The sequence below is a fragment of the Zootoca vivipara genome, chromosome 7 (genome assembly GCF_963506605.1).
Source record: "Zootoca vivipara chromosome 7, rZooViv1.1, whole genome shotgun sequence".
In the NCBI taxonomy this organism is placed as follows: Eukaryota; Metazoa; Chordata; class Lepidosauria; order Squamata; family Lacertidae; genus Zootoca; species Zootoca vivipara.
The window spans coordinates 19,796,847-19,824,433 of NC_083282.1; the positions used below are offsets into that span (position 1 = coordinate 19,796,847).

The following is a 27,587-nucleotide window of genomic DNA, read 5'->3' on the forward strand; positions in this document are numbered from 1 at the left end:
TGAGAGCTTTGGATGTCACAAGATGTGACTCCCAACTTCTGGTTCTCACATTACATTTGTCCAGGAGATGGTTTGCTTGAGGACAGCCAGGAATGTGCAAATGCACACATACCCACACCCGGGAACAAAACACACAACATTTGAAAAATGTTTGCAAAAGGGAAAAAAGTTTATTGATAGGAAAATTGATCCCAAATATTGTCTCAAACATATTAGCTGTTTAAATATTCCAGAGACTGTATTCAAGTAGAAAAAGTATGCATTAGAATGTCCAGTATTGCACTTACGGCAAGTCAGACTGGCTACTCGCTTTAGCATTCCCAAACCAATTACAGTATACACAGTCATCAATTATCTGTTTGAATTCACTGAAACAGTGAAGTCCTTCAATTGCACCGGTGCATCATGCATTGAGAAATACAACAGGCTGACTGACACCAAAGTCCCACTTTATGTGCAAGTTAGGAAACGGGGTTTCAGCACTGTTTTCGCATTCTATCAAATCTGAAAGTGCTAGTTACAATTTTGGCAATAAGATCGCTATGCCCATCATTTTTTTTATGGTACACCTCTGGGATTAAGCACTGCTTCTGTTAAACATTTCCCACAGAAAATTGATCTCAGGCCAAAATTAGATCTATTCAGGTAATGGGACTGTGAAAAATAAGTAAAATATTCCATATCCTTAGTGGCATTTTCCATTCCAACCAAATGCTTGGCGTGGGCCTGTGCATTTTCACGAGGCTTGGTGGCAGCATTTAATCAGTCAATGAGACACATTTCTTGGAGGGTATAAAGCAATTATCAGAAGACTGAAGATCAGGTCAGGGTAGGAAACGGCACTTAGAAGGGGCACACAAACAAAAAATGTTGCAGGAATACAAAAAATACTTTCGGCAGCAAGAATCAATGCGACAGCAATGTAGAAAATGGAACCCAGGTTAGCCAAGTTTAAGAACTTGAGCTGAACTGCCATATTTGAAAGAAATCCCCCCCCCCTCAAAAACATAATTGCTCCTTTTATTTGCACTGGCATAACCAACTGCCAATCTCCATTTCCTCACTACGATTCCAGTGTAATTCACCTGGTAAAATCTTAATGTAATTGGAAGCTTTCCTTTTTAGAAGTGACCTTTATCCTGCAAAAGCTTTCGGGAGTAAGAACACCACCGAGGCAGTTGGCTACCATCTGTACCAACATCTGCCCTATGCAGTGGTTTAATGTTGTACAAAACGTTACTCAAAAATTAGACCGATCCTATGACTGCATAGTGTGCCGACATCCAAGCCTAAAAGTATAAAGGACACTTTTTCTTCACTTCATACAACTTAAGGGCTCGGTTGACAACAAGTTCCCACTAAAATAAACATCCTCCCCTAAACTGAAGACCTTACATTATCGTTGGAGAGAAACATGGACATTTGTTTATTGGGTAAGCACCCCTATTGCACTAGAATCTCACTTTTGGCAGTTGTGTAAAACCTAAGCATTAATTTAACCTCTGCTGCCAAAGTTAGGTAAAAGCAAATTCCAAAGCCATGTGTTTGGCAAAGTATGATTTAACAAGGCTCAGTACTTGTCATTTGGGCGAGAGAAGTTAGAATAAAGAGGACTACTTCCTTGGGGAAAGGCCTTAAGCAAATTAACACCAACTCAAAGGTTAAGCAATTTCTAGGTGCTCGGGTTCAGCCGCAACCAATGATTTGGTGTGTGCTCAACAGAAGACACAAGCAAAGTTCTGAAATACGGACGGAAAAAAATGGGGGTTCTTTCTTACCTTTAATTAAAAGCCATTTTACTGAAATGGGTTCAGAGCCAATGGCACTTCACATTAATCTACAGAGGTACACCGTATCTCTGAAAGGGGAAAAAATGGAATTTGCTATAGCGTGTGAAAAAAGGGCACATGCATTTTCTACAGTGTTATGCAGGTTACTCATAGTGCACTTCTCACATTATATGGGAATCTTCATGTGTGAAGCAGTCCTGATGTGTCTCGTGGAAAGGAATTACTGAAGAAGTGTATTGGGCCACGATTCATCTCCAGACCTTGAATTAAGATACTTGCATTTCTAAATTAATAGCAAGCAAAATAAATATAAAATCGGCAAGCAATGGAATACACACGCCGAGTTAAGAGATACATTTTAAAAGATTATTCCCATAAAAACCAGAAGTTCCACATTACAGTCTTTTTTGAACAGAAACTAATGTACCAATACAATTCCGTTTTAGGCATTTCTGATGCCTAACTTCATTAAAAGCCATGAATAAATCTCCCTCCAGCTAAAGCTAAGCCAACTGTGGGTGGTTGCCCGGGGGGGGGGGGCATCTAACCAAAGGTTAGCAGCAAAGTTTTGTTTTTCTAAACAAACTTGTCTTGACACACAACTGTTCAAGCAAATGGCCTTTTGAGGGAGGGGGAAATCAGGTGATTTTCATTCATTTATCTTTGTTGATTAGTAAAAAGGGACTTGCTCCCTACCATGCATTCCAATTCCGACCAACTTCAGCTTCAACGTTGGAAACAAGAGGTGCATTTATGAGATTTTTGTTGTTCTGTCATGAAGCGCTCTGACAGTTGCCTTGCAAGCCTTTATACATTACACTAGCATTGCAGGACAAACCCAGGAAATATACTGCCCAAGGTGAAGTTTAAAAAGAACCTTAGTTAAGACAGAAAATGAAAAATGATGGCTGTGAAGCAATATTTAGCTGAACCACACAGTTCACTCAGAAGACTCGCCTTCTGAAGGTATTAAGTGCTGAAGAACCTATGGCTCATTTTCAAGTCCAATGCAAAAAACCCCTTTCAAAATATGCAGTCAGATTCAACACACCAAATTATATTCCATGATAATGTATACATAATGCATGGGCTTTATTGCATATACGAGTTCAACTAGTGGATTTCTGGAACAATAGCCTGGCTTAATATCTGTAAGATCTCGTGACTGAAGAGCTTGTGAATTTATTCTGAACATGGACTGTGAAGCAAAAGTTCAGATCATCTGTTGACTTCATTCTGCAGTTAAAGTAAATCTGCCAGTCAAAGCCTCCAGCATCAGTCAACCAAAGAGGCAATGCATCCTTTGTTTTGAGTGCTTCGTTATTTTCTAATTACCGTTAAGAATGCGAAGGTGCTATCGGCCTAGATTTACATCATGGTGGTCAAACATTTTGTAAACAAACTGCGTAATCATTTTATCTTTGTATTGTAAAATTGAAGAATCACCTCCTTGGAAGTTTAAAAATGTAACAGTAAGAGGGAGTCTAATATCTACCATTATGCAATTACACATAAATCACACCAATCACAAGCAAGACTCCTATTGGGTACAAGTAGTAGCCATAAAAATTAATAAAAATCCCCGATGTTCAATATCTGTGCTGGCAGATACTTTGATGGAAAAGGCACTCTGAAAACCCAATATGGTTTGGTTCGTTAAGTTTGCAAAGTACAAACAGTCTTACGCGTCGTAGAATGTCAACCGCTGTGACATTTAAAGAAAAATAATAAAAAATTATTTTCTATCCACCCTCCCCGTAGTTAACACTGGCTTTCTGGGAATGAGCAATAACTTCCAGCAGCTTCACAAAAAGCAAAACCAATGATTGCAATACCACATTATCATTAAGTTTGCTGCAGGAACAAACTTGGCCAGTAAATCCACAAAGGTCTGGAGCTCGTGAAAGTCAATCCCGAGTAGTCCAGGGCCATGCAGTTTTTCGGTTTTTCTCTCTTTATCTAGCCCACAAGGCAGCAGAGTCTGTTCAGTTTTGGACAACCGTAGAGAAGACGGGAGCAGGTCTCTGTTCCAAAGGAAGTACAGTGTCTTTTAAATCATGACAGTACTAGAAAGCTTTGGTCCAACGAGACGGTCAATATATTTGCTACATAGCGGCAAAGTCAATCTGTACATAGAGCTGCCTCACTCCAGCCTGCGAAGATGGAAAGAAAGAAACAGATTGGAATACAAATTCTAGGGGATTGTGTGACCCATGTAAAAACCTACCAAACATTAAATGGGAATGGATTCTCTTGTACATTTATTAGATTTTGAACCTGCCTTTCCTCCAAGGAGCTCAAGGTGACGTATATCATTCTCTTCCTCATTTACCCTCACAAAAGCCCAGGAAAGTAGTTTAGGGTGCGAGGAAGTGACTGGCCCAAGGTCTTCCAGTCCAACGCTCTAACCACTATGCCACACTGGCTATGGTTGTGAAATTGTCTAGCAAAAGCATGTGGTGCGTGGCACATTTAGAGAAGCCCACCAGAAATAAATGCAAAATACACCCTGCACAAATTCCTTTGTTTAGGAAATTTAAATGGAATATCAAACAGCTAGCTGGTTAGTTCAGATCAAATTGTGTGAAAATCTCTCAGAAAAGTAAGAAATCAAGATAACAAACTTTTTATAAAAGAATGGAAATGGTTGATTGAATATTTACAAACAAACTGTAAACAGATAAGAACATTGTCAGGATCATTGTAATAGCCTGCAGCTTTACAAGAGTATACATTTAAACTAGATGAATAAATGATTAAGGTAAGTTAATTTGGAATATGCAGAAAATATTTTTTAAAAAAATAATAATTAAGGAACCGCAGAAAGAGGGGGGAAGGAAGTTGAGTTTTGAAATGTTCTAATGATTGTAAAAATATAGAAATGTATAAAATTGAAAATCATATTTATTTATTTATTTATTAAGTGTGAATATCTCTCTTTCACACACACTCCACACTGTGCTTGTTTGGCTCTTACCCCCTTAAGGCTGCCAGTGACCTGCAGAGCTAAGGATCTAGCCAGCTGGCCAGTTTCTGTTCCTTCTGATATTTAAAAAAATGTAGGCTAGCCTGGTTATTCATACATACATACATACATACATACATACATAATACATATGCACACTAGAATTATCAGAGCAAAAAATGAACGTGAATCAGCATTCATAGCAATCACATATTGAAAAGGACCAATCATAGACTGACCGCTACAGAACACAAAATGTAATCACCTTGTCCTGTTATTCTTTACTCTTCCCTTCCACAAAAACAGCATTACCCCGGCTGAAAGGAACAGCGCTATCCTTCATTTACACGGCACACATCAAACATACCTGAGTAAAAATGTTGTGAGTCTGGCTTAGAATCCACTTTGCGTCAGCATCTGGAGCTACAAAAAGTTTCAAAGTCCCTATGTAAACATCAGTACAAAGGGTCCAAAAATGAGGGTCGTGTATACTGTAAACTCCTTGCAACTGCTGAACCTAAAATACATAAGAGGCATTTAGAAATCAATTTTTAAAAGCAAAACAGGAGAAATTTAGTGGTATACGAAAGAGCCCCATGAATGAACAATGTAAGCATATTTCTTTTCTTTAAACTGAGATGCAACAAATGTACTTATAGACTCATAGAATTGTAGAATTGGAAGGAACCTTGAAGATCCTCTAGTCCTGCCCCCCCCCCCAATGCAGGACTATGCAGTTGTCCCATATGGGGATGGAACCTGCAACCTTGCCATTATCAGCACCACGCTCTAACCAACTGAGCCATGGTTGTCTAACTGCATTTATAGCCCACTTTTTTCTCCCAAGAAGCTCAAGGTGATACACATGGCTCTCCCACTTGTCAATTTATACCCACAACAACCCTGGGAGGTAGATTAGGCTGAGAGGAAGTGACAGCCCTACAGTCACCTAGTGAGCTTCGTGGTCAAGTGGGGGGATTTGAACCATGGTATCCCTAGAACCGTGGTCCTAGTCCGACATTCTACCCAGTACACCACATTTATTACTTTTTTATTTATTTACAGCATTGGCACCAGACTATATGGCATCCTATAATAAGAAGGCCAAATTCAAGTCAATTCTCTTTTTTACCTTGAAGACTAATAAAGCAATCCCAAACCTAGGTTCCTCTGGGAAGAGAGCCATTTCTTCAACTTCCTTCCCATAAACTGGCTTTCAATCCACGTAGGACGAATGGTCCTTTGTGCCGTTAGAAACATTACTGTTCGCCCAATTCAATATGACCTTCATTATTGAATGCATGCTTGCAATACATTGTGTTTAAAATAATATGCTTGATTTTATCAGGACTGTTTTGGCTAATAATTGAATTAAAAAAAGGGACCTCACTGCTTACAGCTTGAAACCTGAGAACATGTGAATTAATTACACAGGCAAGCTTTCTTCTGCTGATTTAAGTGTGCAGAAGGTCATCAAATGTTCAAAGAGGCAAATAAAAATATTTCTAAAACAGAGTATATAGGCCTATGATGCTCTGTTCCAATACCTTCTTGGAGCTATTGTATTTTACACGGGGTGATACCCAAGAAGTATACAGCTACAATGCAGAGCATTGCCCCTCTCCACCCCACAGTATGCTACAGGCTTTTTTAAGGTGGGGAAGGTATAAAGAGCAGTTTGCATCATGAAACACCCAGTGACTCAAGGAAAATACTAGACGCTATGCTTGTAGGGTGTCAAGCATGCACCTTCACTGTTCAGCCTTAAATTATCAGCATCGAGAGCATCAAATATCAGCTAGTATCAACCCACAGCAGTACAGAAACTGCAAAATCAGAAGCTTTTTCTATCAGGTAATTAGATTTGTTTCAGCATCTTACGCTTTGGATCATTCAGGAAGAAGACGTGTACAGGAGTTGCTGGAGAACAAGTGTCCTTCAGACGTCCGGCTTCTGCGATTCCATTACCTAGGAACATGTTTTAAACTTATGGAAATATTTCAACTTACTCTTTGATAGCATTGAGGCAGACCGCTTTCCAGGGAAGGTGGAGTTCGCTGCATCAAAATGCCAATGGACTCTCTCAGAAGTGGAACAACACTAGAAAGGTTCACAGAAGTCATCTTAAAACCTACACTTGTTTCTTTTAAAAAAGCATGCAAAACTATTCTTATGCAACACATGAGAAATAAGTACCTCCCAACCCTCAACTCCAAAAAGAGATTTTGGTGGGGAGTGGGTTTTAACCTGCCTTTTCAAGCAGTGCTGTAAGGGAATGTGACAGGGGGCAAGAGGGTTTTTTAAAGAAAAAAAAATACATGACAAGTTGAAACCAGCTTTCAACCAACAGATTTTTTTTTCCAGACCAAAAAAAAGTGAATGAGAGAAAGCTAGGACTTTTGATTTGCTCTAAAGCTTTATCCTCTACATGCACATGTCTTGCATTAGAAATCGTTTGGGGGACAGCGGTTATTTTGATGAAAATGGCTAAGCCACTCTTAGCCCACAGAATATAATGGGGCACAAATATATACAGTCATACCTCAGTTTAAGTACGCCTCGGTTTGAGTATTTTCAGTTTAAGTACTCCGCGGACCTGTCTGGAACAGATTAATCCACTTTCTATTATTTTCAATGGGAAAGTTCGCTTCAGGTTAGTACGCTTCAGGTTAAGTACGGACTTCCGGAACCAATTGCACTCATACCTTGGGTTAAGTACGCTTCAGTTCTAAGTACTCAATGGACCATCTGGAATGGATTAATCCACTTTCCATTACTTTCAATGGGAAAGTTCGCTTCAGGTTAAGTACGCTTCAGGTTAAGTACAGACTTCCGGAACCGAGGTACCACTGTAAATCTACAATTATAACTGTTGTTGCGTATTCCAACAAGATTACTAGTAGCATTCTACTTGCAGTACAATATTCATATAGGCAGCTGGTTTAAGAATAGGTTGAATAAATTCAACAACAACAACACTACCCATAGCAGGTTTTAGGGCTTCCACCGCATTGTAATCCTTATTGACAGAGACCAACTAGTTGTGAGCTGCAAGAAGTGAAGCCATTTAGTGTGTGTGTGTGTGTGTGTGTGTGTGTGTGTGTGTGTGTGTGTGTGCAAGACAGCCATTGGAAGGATTCCCACAGATTCCCACAAAGACTGGGCAACACACTCATCATCCTGCAACCCGAGTATGCAGTTCGGATCGAGCTCATTTCAATCTCTGGCCAAAACAGTATGACGACCTGCCACAATGACATGTTTTCATGGTCATCGTAACCATGGGGATCGGTTCAGAAGCCAAGCCACAGGCACAATGCACGCAATCATACCGGCCCTTGTGAAAGAAACATGTCACAGGTCACACACAGTTTTATCAAGAACTGTGCAAAAGAAAAGAATGTCCCATTGTTGCTGGGGATTGGATATATAAGCCCCAGGAGGAGAGAAAGACTAGCTGCAGAGTGCTTAAGACGCTACATAAATAATGCCAGAGGCCGAGGGAAGGGACGTAAGCGGTTACAGAAAGGCTTCAGCTTGCCCAGAATCAAACAGGAAGCCTGGGGCAGCCAGGGAGATCTCCCAAGTTCCTCGGACAATACTGCTCCCAAAGGGGTGGGTGGAGTGTTGGCAAGACAGGAATCCAAGTAATGACATGCATTATGCATTTAAAAGTTTGAACCTGCAGAGCTTAAAAAAACACTTGCATCCAGAGATGGTTTGTCAAGAACAAAGGAATATGAGAGCATTACAAGAAAGACAAGCAGTGCAAGCTCATGCTTCTGTGACTCTCTCGCTACCCTGTTTCTCACATTTTAAGGCATCCCCATAAAATAAGCCATAGCAGGATTTTAAGCATTCAAGGAATATAAGCCATACCCCGAAAATAAGACATAGTGATAGGAGCAGCAGCAATGCCGGCCGCGGCAGGAGGAGGAGGAAAAAAATAAGACATCCCTTGAAAATAAGCCATAGTGTGTTTTTTTGAGGAAAAAATAAATATAAGACGTGTCTTATAATATGAGAAACACGGTACTTCCTGTAAAAATCCAGAGTTCAGGAAAATATTGTATCTTTACACTTCTAATAAATAAGCTATTTAGAAGACCAACATTATTTCTGTATTGTTTTTAACCCTCAACTGGGAGCCGCCCAGAGTGGCTGGGGAAACTCAGCCAGATGGGCGGGGTATAAATAATAAATTATTATTTTTTTATTAATTTTATTGTTGTTGTTGTTGTTGTTGTTGTGTCCTTGCAGAGGGGTGGGAATCAATGCCAAGTCTATCAGACAACAGCCTGTGGCTCAAGGACTTTCTAGAGCAGTGTTTCTCAAACTTGGGTCCCCAGCTGTTATTGGACTACAACTCCCATCATCCCCAACCTCTGCTCCTGCTAGCTATGGGTGATGGGAGTTGTAGTCCAACAACAGCTGGGGACCCAAGGTTGAGAAACACTGTTCTAGAGAATAACTATGGGGTAAGGAATACCCCAGATACAGGATCTGCAGAATCTGTTCCTGAAATCTATATGGAAGAAATGATGATTTAAAACATGCACACACATTGTTGATTCTGCAGACCCAAGATCCATTACAACAGTAATTACAATAGCCATAAAAATGTAGAAGAAATGCAAGAGACATTCCTGTCCTTGCATCTGGCTTGGGGAATGTTTTTCTTATGATCCAAGATAGTAAGGGTGGGAGGGAGGCGAGGAGAGAGACCATAAAACAAAATTACTAGGGACTGGTTCAGCCATAATGAAATGACTTGTCGAAAACAGCCAGCTGTGCACTTCTTGAAATGAGACAGCCCAAAGATTTCAGAAGAGCTCGAGCTGCAAGCATTTGGAAGCAATTAGAGGCTTCTTCCACTAACTGCAAAAGTGATAATATCATGGAACCGGTAGATGCAGAAAGGTCCCATGGTGAAGGTATAGCCAACAAGCACAAGTTCCACTGCTTAGGATTTCCTCGGCTCCGAAGGGCCCAAGGGGCACCCATAATCTGGGGCCCTAGTCGGCACCCCTGCTCCAAAATGAAGATGTTACTAGCTGACTGGGGGCATATTGTGAAACTTCAGACACCAACTACATTGTAAACGGGAACGTGTGTGTTTTTTTGCACATACTGCACAGCATACCAATGAGAAATAACGATATCATGATTATCGGCCATTTTGAATACCCTCTAACCCTCAATGGCACAGTCCATATTTAAGTGCTACCCCACGTTTTCTCTCTCTCCACCTTTCCAGCAAATACACCGAGATTATTACATAACAACCAATAACTGTATTCATGGTGAAATAATAAGTCTGGAAAGAACAAAAACTTAAGGCAGAAATGAAAAAGTTTGCAATACGCTACTTCTTCCATATATATATACATACATATATACATACATATACATATACATATACATATACATATACATATACATATACATACATATATACATATATATATATATATATATATATATATATATATATATATATATATATATCCTTTTTCAGCTGGAATAAAAAAGAGAGAGAGGAATACCCTCCACCCTGTCTGGAACAAAAAGAGAACATTTGAACTTCATTTGAGCGCATTTAAGTTTGAAGAGTGGCTGGAAAGCTCTTGACTCAAAGTTGAATCCCAATGGCACCTTTCCCAGGCACTTTGGGTCCTCCACAAACTGCTGCTCACTGGCAATGTAGCAGAGGAAAATGCCAATGATCCAAACTTCCAGGCCAACAGCTCCAACTTCTTGGAGCCAGTCCCAAAGTATGTTAACTCCACACCTTAAAACAGCCAATTAATGCTATGGAGGAAAAACATTCCTACCATCGCTTCCTAGGCTGAAATACAGACCACACTGGAGCCTACTAGACATCCCTGAATTTCATGGTGGGCTCAGGACAGACTCAGGCTTCCCAACCCACAAACACATTGCACACTGAGCTGCTTAATTTTAGTTTTAAGCCCACTTCGGAACAACTGCAACACAACAGTCCTTAAAAGGATATTCAAAAGGAACAATGGGAGGAGAGGAATCAGAGAAACTATTCCTTTTAGCAAGAAGGTTATGAGATTCTCAATGATAATCATTTCAAGTAATTTAGGAAAACTCAAAGAAGTTTTTTGCTAGATGACCTCATAAGCCTTTTTCCAAAGGTCTGTGGCGAAGCGTCGCCGCAGAAGGAGAAAATTATGTCAGTCCATCCTACTGCAAACATTCACACGGATATTGAGTAATAAATTCCCATCAGAGGCTGTGTGGTTTGAAATTAAAATGTTTGGTATATGTATTAAACAAACACCGGGAAGAATGTGGACAAAAAGCCAGGCGGACAAACAGCAATAGTCAAATAAAAGCCTAAGAAACATGGTTGGAAAACTGTGGCTCACGATTCTGATTCAGAAAGCAAGCCCAAGCCATAATTTGCCAGATCAGATGCAACAGAAAACTATGGTATGGTGGAAAGGCATAAGGGGAGGGGTGAGCACACAAGGGTAAAGTACTGTTTGCAAACCAAGCTAAAATCTTCTCTGTGTGTGTGTGTGTTTTGGGAAATAATGGGCAATATCTAACACTGTACCACTGAAAATGATGAGACTTCCGTCTCCTCCCTGCTGAAGTCTCCACACCTTTCCAACCTGCTTCAGAGGGTCCTCCAATACGCCAGAGCAGATTTTGGGAGGGGGCTGCAGATGGAAGAGTGGGAAGTCCATTATGCGAACTGGACCCCCTTGGATGTCTCCCACTGAGGGTTTTTTTAATGGAGTCTGCAGGCAATACAAATAGGAAATGAAGCACCAAGGAGAGCTCAGCAGAAGCTTTCCCCTTTCTTTTAAGGAATGGACTACTTTAAACTGTCCTGGGTAAGATTTCTACCCAGATTTCTTAGGGAATTTCCAGCTGGTCAAAAGGAAGGGAGCGATAGAAAGAAAATGTGAAAGAGGGGGAAAGAAAGGGCAACCTGGAAGAAGGAACAAACAGGCATCAAAGTCTCAAAATTCAGTAGCACCTGAAAATCTAAGTTGGAAATACTTGACTGACATATCTACACTTTGGGGGGCGCGGGATAAGGCACAAGATTTAATTTTCTTTTGCAACTTCAGAGTAGTGCAGTGTTTCGACTACTGAGCTAGCTAGCAAGGGCTGGAAACATTTACATTTGTATCTAAACCGTTTCAGAGTCCATCTACCTTGTCCAAAAATGTACCATGGAAATTACACTTGAAATACAGCCACTTTTGTAGATTAAGAATGAGCACCACCGTTAAGGTACAGCATTCAAAGGCTTTATTTCTCGGCCCACTTAATATGCAGCACATTCATTCTTCCAGCTCGGTATAATGCTTAGCCTTTGGTGTTTCCGCATCACCATTGTGGCTTAGACAGTGGCTTTCTTGAGAACTCTTGATTAATGTTATTCTGTGTCACACAGCGAATCCTATGTATATAGAAGATTCTAGAGCAGAGCCAACATTCTGACATCTTTGTTGTGTGCTTGGAAGCATATCTATTTTTGTTTGGAAGGAACTACATGCCTGCATAAATCACTGCGGTTCTTGGAAAAGATTAAATTGCAATCTGATAACAGGTCTGGTTGTTTTCTAGGGACAAGCTAAAGGACAAAAATGGTTTCTGTAACTTGTAAACGTTTAGGTAGGATGTTAACGAAAGATCTTTGACAGCCACTCTTAAATTCAACCATTTTCCATTAAACTTTTACAAACAATAACGTGCAGCGTTTTTCTTTCATTTAAAAAATATTAGGGCAATATATCAGGGACCTTGTTTGAGACAACCAGAGTTTTCTTTGTAAGCATGCTTATGAAGAAACCCTCAGTTTCCCCTTTTGAGTGAGCTTCATTCAGCTCTGCACATTTCCCCAGGCTTATTTTACACCAACCAATCAACTCCAGTATGCACAAGTGGGGGTGCATGTTCAAGCCCCACACTGGGCAAAAGATTCCTGCATTGCAGGGGACCCTCGTGGTCCCTTCCAACTCTACAATTCTATGATTCTGTGATTCAGCAACTTCTACAGTGAGACATTTACACTAATTTGACTTTATTAGAGAGCACCTAGCAATCTAAACACCACATGGGCAGGTCTGCGAACTGGAGAAACTGCCGCGACCATCAAGCACAAATTGCAACCTATTCCATTGGGTCCAATGGAATGCTTCTTTCAATCCTAATTCCAGCAGGGGGAGGAAAACCTTGTGGTTGCTTTGGAAACCCTCTTACGGGCATATCTGTGCCCGTGGGCATCACACTGGCAAATGCTGGTTTAGACTCCTATTCTCACTCCGGAAGCTTAAAAAAAAATTGTTCCTAACATGCAACTTAATGAAGAGTTCTGCGTGACCGAAAAGTCTGAATGCCTTGTCAGCTTCTATTTAGAACCGTTTCTGAAAGCTATGTTACACAGCTGAACGCTTTCCCGGTTCAGAAATCCATTGCTGCATGGGGTACTTTTTAAATAAGCTTGAGACATTCCACCACAAAAGGCAGCAAGAAGCCTCAGAAGACAACTACAGATATTGAGCAGCTTTTTATGAGAAGTCTGGCAGCTGAGTTTGAGTGAAGACTACACTGTGTGCCAGCCGGCAGGACTCCATTGAATTTGAGGCCATTATTGTCCATTTAGTAGTACAGTACATTGCTTATATAAACAACACACAACGGAAAGATGCTTCACAATGTGGGTCAGAAAGGCCATTTTGCAAGCCTAAAATACTCAGAAATTACATGTGCAAGCAAGATTGGCTGCCGACAGGAGAAAGTTAGTTTTAGGTGTGAAAATAAATGGCTACGCGATGGGGGGGAGAGGAACGAGTAAGCGATAAAGAGAACAGCTGCTGCAATTATAGCAACCAACAATCAAGGCTTTAAGTCCAAATCCTAGAATATGATCACCCATGACAGCACTTACCTTACTCCTATAAGCATAGCTATCAGCATCGAACAGATAGGATCAGCTATCATTAAACCATAGTTCTGCATCAGTAAGGCAGATATGATTACACCAACACTTCCAAGTGTGTCGGCAACAATATGTAAAAATACACCTACAAAAAAAATATGTTCAGATCAGAAAGCATATTAATGTATTTTTTTCCAGCATAAATTTCAGCAGGCCTTCAAATAAGTGGCACAGCCAACAATGGATAGCAGACAAACAGTTCCTGTGTAAATATTTACTGTGATGATCATAAAACTATAGGAGATGCCTATCATCACATTACATTTGCAGGAGAAATCTACTACAGCAGATCTCAATTCCATTCTGCAAAGGCAGTGTCAGAAGCTGTGAGCCACAAGCAGAATTCATACCGGGGCTTTTCCCTAGTTTCCAGAAGATGCAGTGCAAACTATTTTCACATCACTCGGACAACACAAACAATCCAAGAAGTGGTACCCATGCCAAACATACTACGGAAACAGTTCCTTCATATGATCAGGAGCATTTTTACAAGAGGCATTGCCATTTATTTACATTATTTGCGGATCACCCTCTAACAAAAGTCACCTGGGTGACACACAAGATGGTAAAAAAAACTGTAATAAAATAGGTTCTTTTCTAAAACAAAAACAAAAAACTGTAATAAAATAATACACAACAATAAAATAATTTTTCACTACTTGTCTATATACCAGTTCCCCAAATGGTTACATGTCCCTTCGTAGTACGCAAAGCATAAGGAAAATCGTCGTCACAAGATCAAACACCCTTTTGAGGGCCTGAACTTTTTGTGGAGCAATCGTTTTTCTCCAAATTAATAAAACACCAAGCACAATTAAAAACCCACCACTAATATATTTTAATTAGCTGAAATGTTTTAACACATTTTTATGAGCTGAACTCAAAGAAAGCTTTACCAGAAAGAAGTTTTGCAAAAAAAAAAACCAGTTTACAATCCCTTCTGCGTTTCAACTGCTGAAAATATTTTTCGTGTGCCAGCAATAAATTCTTTTGCCAAATACACTACTTAAGTTTGTAAATATAGGCAGGTTACACAAATCTGAACAAAGCCACTCCATTTCAATATGTAGCACCTATCCCAAAACTAAGCCTAGGGATCCCTCTGCTGGTAGCTGAGGGCATAATCTCCCATGAAGGTTAGAACAGTTCTAACAGGACTTGAAAAGCTTATCTGCATTGCATTATTAAAGGTAAAGGGACCCCTCACCATTAGGTCCAGTTGTGACCAACTCTGGGGTTGCGGCGCTCATCTCGCATTATTGGCCAAGGGAGCCAGCATACAGCTTCCGGGTCATGTGGCCAGCATGACAAAGCCGCTTCCGGCGAACCAAAGCAGCGCACAGAAACGCAGTTTACCTTCCCACCAGAGCGGTACCTATTTATCTACTTGCACTTTGACGTGCTTATTTATTGCATTATTACTTCATTTTAAAAAAGCAGCTGCTATCTTTAACCGCTTCTGTCTGTCTGATTTTTGGGGCACATGGATGGAGCTGCAGGGAGAAGAGGAAATCAACAAAGCTTTCGTTTCTCCACATTCTGCTAACAGCTCCCTACACCGGATCAAAGTGGATTCCATCAGTGCAAAGAGATGCAACTCACAACAACTGCTCCTTCCTGTTTCCTTCTGAACACAATAGGACATAAGCTTAATGAATTCTTGAGTATGATGTAGAAAAAATAGGGGTGGTTGGCTTTTGCTGCCCAACTCCCCAAGGGGCTGAGTCCCCTAAGTCCAGGATTGGTCAGAAAAGAAATGTGTAACCTCATTATTAGTGAATTTCAACATAAATTTTTTCTAAATACATATGTTTCCCCCCCAGATTTTCACTGTGCTATTATTGCTTCGTTTTCCCCGACTCTGTTTTAGCACACTCTGTAGATAACATACCTTCTAAAATCTGTTTGCTGGATCCCGCAGCCAATTCAATGGGATGATTATCTGTAAAACAGCAGGAAGATAAAACTCATTTATCCTCTCAATGTTATGCGAGTTTCTGTTCAGCACTGAAGTTCTCTTTCAGGGATCGTATTATTTTCAGCAACTGCTTATACAGCATCACCTTCTTAATCAAATGGAACTGGAAATCCTTTTTTAAAATAAAAATAAAAACTGAACCTAGAATTTTTTTTAAGTGACAGTATAGAGGGAGGAGGGAATCAATGAATTCTCCAAAATCCAAACTTTCCAAGCGATTTCATGTGTAGGTTCTGTTTTGAGGTGACAGGAGAAGAGAAAGATGGAAGAAGCAAATTAACAACGCAGGCACAAACCATAGAAAGCTCTGTTGTCTGCCAACTTGGGACATAATGTCACGATTTCCAAACAATGGGTCGTATCTAAGTGCAGGTTACTATTAGGCTGAGAATCCAGAGGCAAGTCAAACAAGGCCAGAACGTGTAAAGTTTAAGGCCTTAAAAACAAACACTTAGAAATCAGACATGAATTATCTCATATTACAGGAGTCCAAATTATTCTGCAGCTAAGCCACTGACGTTTTAATTACCTGTGTTTTTTATCTAAAAAAAAGGAGGCTGAATACTAGACAATAATTATTCAACATCTACACAGCATGATTTTTTTAAAAAAATAGATCCTTTTCAGCAACCTTCCTTCGCTGTCAAAAATGCAATCAACAATTCTGTTATTAGCCTATGCTTCCATCAAGAAGCTCAACGCAACATACATGGTTGTGTCTTGCCCCCACTCCAACACATTTTATCCCCACCGCCAACCTATGAAGAAGGCGAGGGTGAGAGAGGTCTACTGGCCCATAATCACCCCCTGAAAGTTGGCAAGAAAGTGACTCTGAGTCATTGTCCCCCTTCACCTTCAATGCAGTTAAAGAAAATGTTGCCATGAACCTTGAAATAGAACTGATGCCAGTCCCCATTTAACCTGGATTTGAATCCGTGTTTGTTTGTTTGTTTGTTTGTTTGTTTGTTTGTTTGTTTGTTTCAAATGACAACAAGCAGCTTCAGATACAGATTTGCAAGGATCCATTTGAATAAAATATTTCTTCTGCATGTAAGTATACACTTGTGTGTTGTTGTTCTTTCTTTCTTTCTTTCTTTCTTTCTTTCTTTCTTTCTTTCTTTCTTTCTTTCTTTCTTTCTTATTTTGCCCAGAGCAGCCCAAAATGACTTAAAACCAAACAGACAGACAGTCAAAAAAAACCCTACATACATACATTAAAACCAAGAGGGGGGGAAATACATTAAAAACACTCCATCTCCTTCTAAAAGGCAACAGATAATTAAAGGCCAAAGGCCTGGTTATAGAGGAAAGTTTTTGCCTGATGCCTAAAGATATATATAATGATGGCTCCAGGTGAGTTTCCCCTGGGAGATCATTGTGTGCTATTAAGAGCACACCTACCCATATCTAAGTGGCATACACATGTATTAAATAACACCAAGATTTAAATAAATACATACATATGGCACGTAGTTCCTATTCACAGCAATTTCCCTTGGAGCACACACAGCAAGAAACATAATCATGTGCACATATCACAAGCAACATGGGATACTTACATATAAAGTCAGCAGAAAACGTGTTAAATAGTCAGAAGGCAACATTCAACTGTTTCCATGTAAGTCGTACCTTGGTTTTCGAACAGCTTAGTTCTCGAACGTTTTGGCTCCCAAACGCCGCAAACTCGGAAGTGAGGGTTCCGGTTTGCAAACTATTTTTGGAAGCCGAACATCCGACAGGGCCTCCACAGCTTCCGATTGGCTGCAGGAGCTTCCTGCAGCCAATGAGAAGCCGCACAGATTCGCTTCGACTTCCAAGGTACAACTGTACAATCAGCGTTACCTTCCTGTCCTGAAACGTCAAGAATCTTGCAGTGCATCCATGCAAGGGTTCCACAATGAAGACGACACAACGTGTGCATGTCCATCTGTGAGTCTGCTATGTCATATACACTTACCATGGCAGTAATCTTGACTCTGCAAATCCCCATGTCCATGGCTGTGATCATGAGAATGCCCATGCTTGGAATCATGGCTGTGCCCGTGTCCTCCATGACTGTGCCCATGGCTTAAAGCCCCGTTAAACAGGGAATGGCTATGCTCATGCCCTGCAAAAAGAAATTTGTTGGAGTGACTGTGTATTGTCATGACTAATAGGAACTTCTCAGGGTTACCCTTGTAAAAGTCATTCCTGTGTGATGAGGAAGGGGCAGCCTTCTTAGGTTTGACAAATGTATTTGTAGGTAGCTGCAATTGTAAGTCTGAAAACCATGAAGCAATAATAGCTGCTTTCAATTGCTAAAAAAAAAAAAGACGCAAATGGCCAAAGATGTTTCGGTGCTTGAGGCAGAAAATCCATGTGGTCCCCAATCCCCATTGTTAAAAAAGAAAACTTGTTGCCCCAAAACCTACCTGTTAGAACTGAAAATATTTGATACCCCAAAATCGTCAACTGAAGCAGCCTGCCTCACGCTGAAACAGCACCCTTAATTAGCGTATCTAATTAAAAGTATAGTGGTACCTCTGGTTACAAACTTAATTCGTTCCGGAGGTCCGTTCTTAAACTGAAACCGTTCTTAACCTGAGGTACCACTTTAGCTAATGGGGCCTCCCGCTGCCACCGCACCACCAGCACGCAATTTCTGTTCTCATCCTGGGGCAAAGATCTTAACCCGAGGTACTACTTCCGGGGTAGCAGAGTCTGTAACCCAAAGTGTTTGTAACCCGAGGTGTTTGTAACCCAAGGTACCACTGTAATCTTAACTGATTGATTATATGTATTTAAATAAACTAATAAAATAGCTTTGCGGGGGGGGGGGGAGTATAGTATTTCTTCTCAGTTGATGCATGCATGAATCACAGAAGGGGTTTTGTCATTTTTTTTGTCCCTGGAAGGGATACCTCTAAGATGGCACATACCATAAGGATTTATATTTCAGTCAATTAATTGATCAAAAATATTCTGATCGACTAAAAATGTGCCCTTGCTCAATCAAGCCAATCGACTAAGGCCCAGTTTCAGACGCAATTATCGTAGGGCATAGGCAAGTAAACCAATTCAGACATCAAAGGGAACTGTGGTTTAAAAAGCTAGGATAGATGCACTAAAGCCAGGATTGCAAGGGCTCATAAGCACACAGCTCTATCTCAGGCTGATAAACCATGGCTTGAGAGAGTCATGCCTGAACCTGAACAAAGCATAGCTCTATTCTACACTAGCTCAGAACAAAAGCCATACCTAAAGTTCATATTTCTACACAACAGTAGTTTCATCAGAAGCTATCGCCTATTTAAGCACTGTAGTTCCCCCATGCATGAAATTTTCCATCATTTTGCATATTTCCAGATGGTAGCTTATATGCTCCTTGCTAAATTTAAAGCAATACTACGTGCCGCATATTAAAAATTCATTTCACATATTAAGTATGGACGGCAGTGAAAACCAGTGAGTTGTAGTAGCATACTACAGTGGGGGGGGGGAAGTATTTGATCCCCTGCTAAATTTGCCAATTTGCTCTCTGACGAAGAAATGACCAGTCCATAATTTCAATGGTAGGCTTATTGTAGCTGTGAGACAGAACAACAACAGGAAAAACCCCAGAAACCCAGAAGACAAAAGTCAGAGTTTGATGTGCATTATAATGATTGAAATAAGTATTTGATCCCTTTGCAAAAGATGACAGTACTTGGTGGCAAAACCCTTGGTGGCAATTACAGAGGTCACAAACAAAATTGAAAGTGGGGTCGTGTCTGACTGCCCCAATAACACCATGAGCACAAATTCCTCATGAATGCGTAATAAAAGTGATGCCTGGAAAGGCCCGTGAGATTATTGTTTGAGCATCTTACCAGAACCATGAGAATGGCCGTGTCCTCCGTGTTGGAACACAAAAATTCCTATCAGGTTTACAAGGAAGCCGAGTATAGAAACTGGAAGAAGTCTTTCATGATGCACGTCAGGAGGTTCAAGGGCTCTCTGCAACAGGGAAGCGGAAAGTTTCAGTGCAAGTTATTTGCAACATCCACCTATAAAACATTCTCAGGTTATCCTACATATCAGTGCTCTGCGAAGCACAGTCTGTATCCACACATAAGGAGAGCCTGCTGAATCAGGCCAGCATCCTGGTCTCACAGTGGCCAACCAGATTCCTGCGGGAAACCCACCAGCAGGATCCGAGCACAAGATCCTCTCCTGTCGTTTCCAGCAACTGGTATTGTGGAGGCAGAGCATAGCCATCACAGCTAGATCCCTTACGCCAAAGAGCACTCAATCAAGTTGAACCATGGCTTGTTTTAATCCCCCAGGGATGCTGCACACATTACAAAAAACCCAGAGCCTGGTTTCTCATGTGAACTCTAGCCATGGTTTGTTTCAAACCAACTACAAGCACTAAACCAGAAATAAGTCAAGAGCAAGTCTTGGCTTATTCCTGGCTTAGCACTTATCTCGTTTGTTTGTGGGGAAAAGACTGGAGAATCAAGTCAGCAGATGAAGCTGCCATTCTCTTTCCTCGGGATACAGGATGAATGTTTCGCTTGGAATATCTCGCTTGTGCTATGTCACTCCTAATTCTTTCTGGGGACTGCACCACTATTTGGTCTTTCTGAGAGTAGAAGTGTTGGCTGCCCATAGCCTAGCCCTCTGATAGGGAAGCATGCTGTGGTTTGAGCCTGCTATTTAATATGATAATGGGGCTAAAACTGGGCCTTCTCAAATCTTGTGAAAAGATGGTTTGGGGATGCATTTCCTGCATTTGGAGGCACTAATGCACATTTCTTTGCTCTGGCAGCAGTATTGACTTTTAATGCCACTAGGTGCAGGCTTACAGTGACATGCAAACCAGGTCTCTGTGGGACCAACTTCCACGTAAAAAACCACAGGACTGAACTGCACAAATGAGTTTATTTGTCAGGAATGATTTATAGTCATCTTCATAACATACCTCAACACCTTCAGAGAAAATGAAGAAGGCTGTGAAGATCAGAAACAGGCCGTTGACAAAGCCAGCTAGTACTTCTGCTCGAACATACCTAGAAAGATTTTTACAAAGATCTTAGTAGCACTCTGAGTTAGCCCAAATTCCACAACTATTGAAGTCTTAGTTTTTCTGCAGTAGTTGAGAAACCCAGTAACAATTGGTGGACGAATAATCTGAATAAAGTGATACCGTATTTAAAAAAAGAGTAACTAATGAAGAAATTGAAGCTAGCACCGTGTACTATTTGCTCCTAGAATGCAAACAAGGTATACAGACTCCACACCAGAACTGTATCATCACAAAAGCCCTACATTAAGTTTTCAAAATGAGAAGCACTGACCCACTGAATGAGAAACAGAGCCTTGAACACTGTTTTCAAACCAGCTGGCACCATTTACTGAGTGAGAAGACCCCAGAGTGCTGCTGCTCACCTGATCTGCAGGCACAACTCTCACCAGGTAGTGGAAGATTTGCTGCAGAGGGGGTGCAGCCCCCCATTCCCTGCAGCAAGGCAACGTTCAGCTTGCTTCTTGCCAACGAGCACCACTTTGCATGAACCCACACAGAAAGAAGTCCTGCGTATGAAAGCTCATCTTCCCTTTCTTACTGAGGCTAAAACCAGATATGCCATGTGTTTGCTAAAAATGTATTTGCCAGTTTAATTTGAACGTGTGTTAACTTTATCGTAAAATTGAGTGCACGGAGGATAGCAGTAAAGGCAACTTACCTCCTCATGCTCTGCTGCCTGAAGAGTTGTCTTTTCCCCACCTCCCAAATCAGCTCACTTTCATTATCAGAGCTGAGTTAGGAGGAGGAAATTAAACTAGTGGGGGGGGCACCATTGATGTGGGTTTTGCTGTAGGCTTCTGCATGTTTGACTGAGCAATAGAAGTGGACCCCCCCCCCATGAACGTTATAGCCAAATTGACATGTGTGTTTATCAAAGATGTGAGCATCTGTTTTGGTTCTCAGAAGGGTTTGTGCCAAGTTCAGGGAAGCCAAAAAGATGATATTGGGCCCGATGTGGCCTGCCAGACAGCTACTGATACAAATCAATTAGTTACCATGAGCCAGCAAACATGATGCACATGTGAGAAGCATGAAACTGAAGAGGTCCTTCAGGCATCATGACACAAAGGTCTCATGGGCGCATAATGCAAAGCCATAGTTAGAAAGATTAGGTGGTGCACAACGACCAAGCACTCTGTCCTTACTCTTCCCTTCGCCAAGCACAGACACAACTAGAAGACTTCCATCTTAGCACTGCATCCAAGCCAGCACTTTCCCAAACAAACCACAATCAGGAAGGCAGGAACAAACAGGGGTGCAACCCACAGAAAGCCTCAGCAGCAACGTAGCACCAGTCAGATTTAAAAGGCAAATTGTATCCGTACTAAACATTCATTGTGTACCCTAAGCAAAGAGAGCTTCGGATTTCTGGAAGCTTGCACATGTGCCTGAGAGTGGGAAAGTGTACCCGAACCAACAGCTAAACAGTCTGACATTAATTTGAATCATATTTTCATTAACATTAAAAGCGAAAAGTTCTCAGGTGTCTGAGACTTGACCCTCCTACCAAAAAGGTGTACATTAGACAAATTACAATAGAAATATTTACAGCCTAACTCCACCAGCCCACTTCAGTACAATTCCTAAACGCAACACTGCCTTGTTTAGTTTGATTAGAGTATGCTGACATTCTGTCATCTATTACCATCAGGCATTAGGTTTCTTAGAACATCTATGTTTTATCTACTTACCCATAAGAAAAGGCATCATTGGATCTCCACTTTGAAATTACTGACGCTGCCAGTCCAGCTAACAGAGCAGTGCAGTCAAAGAACATGTGAAAAGAATCTGATATTAGACCTAAACTGGAATAGCAAAGAAAACATTTGGTTAGGTACCAGAAGTTATAGCACATTTGAATGCTTCAAGGTCCGTTCCATTAGCAACTCCACTGTGCACAAGGATTGCTCAAAAGCCAGTGTTCCTTTTGAGTTTTTACTTGAAATATTGTTTTCTTGCTAATGCATATTTACACGGTATCCAGTTCATTTATATCCCATCAGAACCTATTAAGAAGTGATACTAATTAATAGATCTTATGCACAAAGCATTGGGAAAATTCAGTACAATGAACTACAAGATGATTAATTTATTAGTCAGAGGAAGGAATTAAGTGCACTATGACCAAAAGTAAAATCCTGGATATTTGTAGTCTATCCTGGATAAGACATTCAGATGAAATCAGAGAGTGTAACATTGCCACCAACACTTTCCCCGCAATAGAGGCAATGCAATAGCCTCACCTAGCCATGCCTGAACACCTGGAGGAGTTCGAAAATGTATGTGTTCACTGATTCATGGCAAATTATTTCCTGATCAAGCACATTAAATGACAAGTCTTCAGCAGGTGGTAAAAGGCAGTATTAATTTGAAATTCCAATCAGGAATGTTAATGAGAGCTTTACAGTCACTTGTTATTACAATCTACTGGTGAGAAATTGCCTAGCCCATCTACATAGTTATAATGATACTGGATTATAGTAATGAATCAGTTTTCTGCCAAAATATGTTCAAGTTTACCTGCAACTGTTGTTGTTTTTTATTTAAAAAATAGAACCAGTGAAATAAATTTTACCTTTGATTTAGTTAAAAATAAGTCCTACATTGAATCTGTTTTAAGAGGACTGGTTCACACACTCCAATGAGGTAAATACTGTTTGTTCCTGGGGATCCAGTCATACAGATTGTAATATATGATCTGGTAGATCTCCAGATATAGCTTCCCTATGCTAATATCCACAATAGTCACTGCTTGGAAAAGCTTCCTTTTTCTAGCAGTTCAACAAGTCCCTGTTGACTGGTTTGCTTTAACACCAGAAACCAGCAGGCTCAAAAGAATTAGCAAGTTCAGCTCCAATGAAATGGTTATTTTCCTTATTATTAATCTGCATATTGAAACAACCATATTCTCTGATTTATCAGTGAAGGTAGGTTTGGATCAGCCTAAGAAATAAATACAAAAGGGAACCAACTCCATAAAAATTGTTACCATCCCACCCAGGAATGTAATCCTGCGTCTCACACGGCATCTGGAACAATTTGGCAAGTAAAAACTATTACTCACCCCAGGAAAATAATTATTCCTATGGTAGATTTATCCTAAATTTGGAAGCATAGCTTTCAAAACAGGCCTGCCTGGAGTGAATCATTTTATTAAGTGATGCTAACCTTCCTCTAACTTAAGGTGTATTTATATTAGCATTACTCCATAAAAGCATTTGAAGTACATAGCATTCATCAGCTGTTCAGGAACACTAGCAGAATGCATTCTTATGAAGCTCCCAAAGATTTTAAATCATTCTCACAGGACCTTCCCCTGCCTTGTGTAAGGTAAGGAGGCAGCTAGTGGCCAGGGAAACGTCTTTTCTGCCATTGTACCCTGCTTGTGAAATGCTCTCCCCAGGCACTCCGATTCTTTTTAACACTGTGTGAATAAGACCATCTTACTTACCCAGGCCTTTAAGTACCAACATTAAATCTTTTAACTGCTTTGAGTTTTACTTGGTTTAAAATATTTCTGATACTGGTATCTTATGTGGTATATTTATTTGAATTGTAGGGACTCTCAAGAGCAGAAAATAAAGACTGTCATAAAAAACAAATTCATTCCCAGAGGCTCATAAAATACTTTAGTTCTGAAATTGTGTTTTTCTATTTAAATTGTCAGAATGAGCATTCCACTAATCATAACCATAATTTGGACTTAACCCACCTTACCTCTCTTAGTATTCACAGAAGACCCACCCACAAGAAGGAATATTTAAATATTTATTATGAATATACTGTGCTACAAAAATAAACGGGGCTCTTCCAAGACACTGTAATGCAAAAATTCACAGAGCAGCTTCTAACAGCGATGGGGCCTGACAGATACCAAGCTTTTGAGTATAAAAGATACCAAGAAGTCAGAGACTATATGCATACAAAGATAGCCTGTCATACCACAAGGTGCTAAGATGCATAGGAACCCTAATAAAAGTGCATCATGGGGACTATTAAGGCATCTAATGACTGCTGGTCATACCGTAGATTAAAACCATTCCTGAAGAAAGGGTCAGTGGAGAGCATCTGGGTTGAGCTCTGCTGATTGAAGGTGCCCTAAACGCCTTCAAACAGCAGCACCCAACACCCACTTCCCTATTTTGTGCTCCAGATGGCAGGGATCAACGCACAACTCCTGGGGTAATCCCCACCCACTTACACAACTTCAAAGTTTGCAGGAAGGCAGTCAGCTCATCATGCTTCCCAGAGGACACTGCCCTGCTCATCACAGTGGAATAAATGTTGAAGTCTGCTTCAGGGTTCAGACCCATCACAGGAACAAATAGGTGTCTAGCATTAAGGTGCAAGTATCTCATGCATACACGGTTTATTTATTGATTTTAAGTCACAACAATTTATTTTCTGACATAAGAATGCCAAAGCCTTCCTTCTTAGAATCTTATGGTGAGCTATATTGTTGCAACAGATACATGGTCAAATATTTCTCAGAGCTCTCTGTACTGAAAGGGGCCCATGCTGTCAAAAGCCGGCATGGTTCTGTAGCCCAACTGCTGTTCATAACATCAGGCTCTGACCTGCAAATACCTTTGCTACCAATACATTTCTGAAGGGCACCAACATGAAGAGAACCCATGCTATTCATGCATATAAACCTTTTAAAAGCAGCCCAAACAAATAAATATTGAATAAGTTGTATTGATACTTCATTCTCTCTCTACTGGTTAAATGCAGGAAATTCTTTCAAAGGCTTTTTGTTTACCCGTTCCCCAGTTGCCTATGGCACTAACACCTCCTCCTACATACATGTGTTTCTTAACATGTATATAGCAATATGTGCAAAGTATGATATTTGTATTTATTCTGCAATATATTGACAGGTTCGGAAGCTGCCATAACTTCCCAAATTATCTGTCAAGGGTTTCCTATAGTGCTCTCTCTGTCTACAGAAGGGGGAAAGCCATGTGTGAACCAGCTCTTAGTGTAGTGTACTTGATTTGCTTTGGGGAGCATCATTCATTTGGTCACTACAGGATACAAGGACACAGCTTCTTTAGAAATAAGGGATTGATTATATGGCTTCCACAAGAGAATACAAGTGCCATAAACTATCAACAACCTTCCCAAATTTTGCCAGAGAAAAATAAAGGCCTAGATATCAATCAAGAACCACTGCAGCATCATTACAGCTGCAGAAGGTACGCCTTCATGAGCTCAAGGAATGCTGACATTTTGCCTTTGGCAACTTCTAATCTGCAGGACCTGACCAGTTAAGATTTCCTTATCCTGCAGCATTTTCTCCCTGATCTTACTATAGCAACAGTTCTACACAGCATAACTCCTCAAGAGTACCAAATCTAGCAGATCATGTACTCAGAGGTGGCTATGCACGCAGTCCCTCTAACAAAAACCTTCAAGCCAGCTAAAAAGGGATAAGGGCTCCAAAACATTTCCTTCCCCCATCCCCCGTACAGTCACATCCTCCTCTTGAAACTCTCCCTGCCTTCTTTTCTTCCTGAAGTTTAAAAGCTGCTCTTTACAACGTGTACCAAAAAGACCGCTTTCCATAAAACAAACATTGGCAGCTCAGTCGGTAACTGAAATGATTCCAAAGAGGAGGAATGAATGAGACAGTCCAACACACACCCTCTTTTCCCAGGGCCAATGACTCTCTCAGCCATCATCACACACCAGGCGTGGTGCTTCCTCAGCACCAGCCAGAGGGAGACGTGGCAGAGCTGAACAGGCACCGCCTCTCCCGCATCCTCCCTCCCTTTACTTCCCGGTACCTGTTGCTCCAGATGCCATACAGCAGCTCCACAAAGGCAAAGGAGAGGTTGAGGCAGAGGAAAAAGAAGAGATTTCTTGATGTCTTGTCTGACAGGATCGACCTAAAGGGCGGGCAGGAAACAGGGCACACTTAGAGGAGGAGGAGGAGGAGAGCATGGGGGTGGAAGAGAGAGTTGGCAAAGAAGCCATGCTGGCAGGGGTCCCGCCTCTCGAGAGTCTCAAGGGAAGAAGAGAAGCTGGTGCTCTGCGACAGCTCAGTCCGTAGAGCAGGAGACTCTTAAGCTCAGGGTCGTGGGTTCGAGAGCCCCACTTTGGGCAAAATAGCCCTGCATTGCAGGGGGTTGGACTAGATGACCCTGAGGGTGCCTTCTAGCTCTAGGATTCTGTGGTCGCCCCCCACCCACGTCCGTACCAGGCTGGCTGGGAGGCCCCCCAAGCGTCAGTTACAAGCCCCCCCCCGCACCTCCCGACCCCCCCCCAAAGAGGGGGACACATCCCGGACAAGAAAGCCTGCCAAAGCAAATCATCCTCCTCACACAGCGCAAAGCCTCGCTCCTTCCCCGAGGCAGCCCCCCTGCTGCCAAGCCGTCATGCTGGGCTTGCCTCCGACCACATTCCCACACACACGCGTGTGGACGCGCGTCGGGGCCTCGCCACGGCTGCTTCTTCCCCCAGCCTCGCGCTCGCGCTCCTCACCTGAACCAGCCCGAGACCTTTCGGAGCAGGTTGAGCCTGGGCGGCTTGTACTCATCGTCCTTTATGGACAAAGGCAGCATCTTCCAGGGTGGCGGGCCGCGCGCGGGCTGGGCGGAGGGGGAGCGGGACCCGAGGCCTGGCCTGGTTCGGCGAAGCGGGGCTTGGCGGGCGAGCGGGGTTGGCTGGCTGGCTGGCGCCCCCGGCCCCTTCGCGCTCGCTTCTCTGCCAGGTGAGCCCAGAAGCCGGCCCCTTCCGCCAAGGGAGACTTCCGGCACAACCGGACCGAGGCGCCGCTACGGAGCCTGCGCGGTAGGAGCGGATGCCGAGTTGCG

At 41.6% G+C, this 27,587-nt stretch overlaps 1 protein-coding gene across 1 annotated transcript; it reads right to left on the reverse strand.

Moving 5' to 3' along the window:
• Positions 1 to 148: 148 nt before the first annotated feature.
• SLC30A7 (solute carrier family 30 member 7) lies at positions 149 to 27,526 on the reverse strand. The gene is made up of 11 exons (XM_035124067.2): positions 27,256 to 27,526; positions 26,559 to 26,660; positions 22,461 to 22,574; positions 20,665 to 20,752; positions 19,571 to 19,697; positions 17,680 to 17,829; positions 15,636 to 15,686; positions 13,694 to 13,829; positions 6,765 to 6,855; positions 5,123 to 5,272; positions 149 to 3,943 (listed from the first exon to the last, which is right to left on the reverse strand). The coding sequence occupies exons 1-11, from the start codon at positions 27,333 to 27,335 to the stop codon at positions 3,896 to 3,898; spliced, it is 1,137 nt and encodes a 378-aa protein (XP_034979958.1). The 5' UTR covers positions 27,336 to 27,526; the 3' UTR covers positions 149 to 3,895.
• Positions 27,527 to 27,587: the final 61 nt, after the last annotated feature.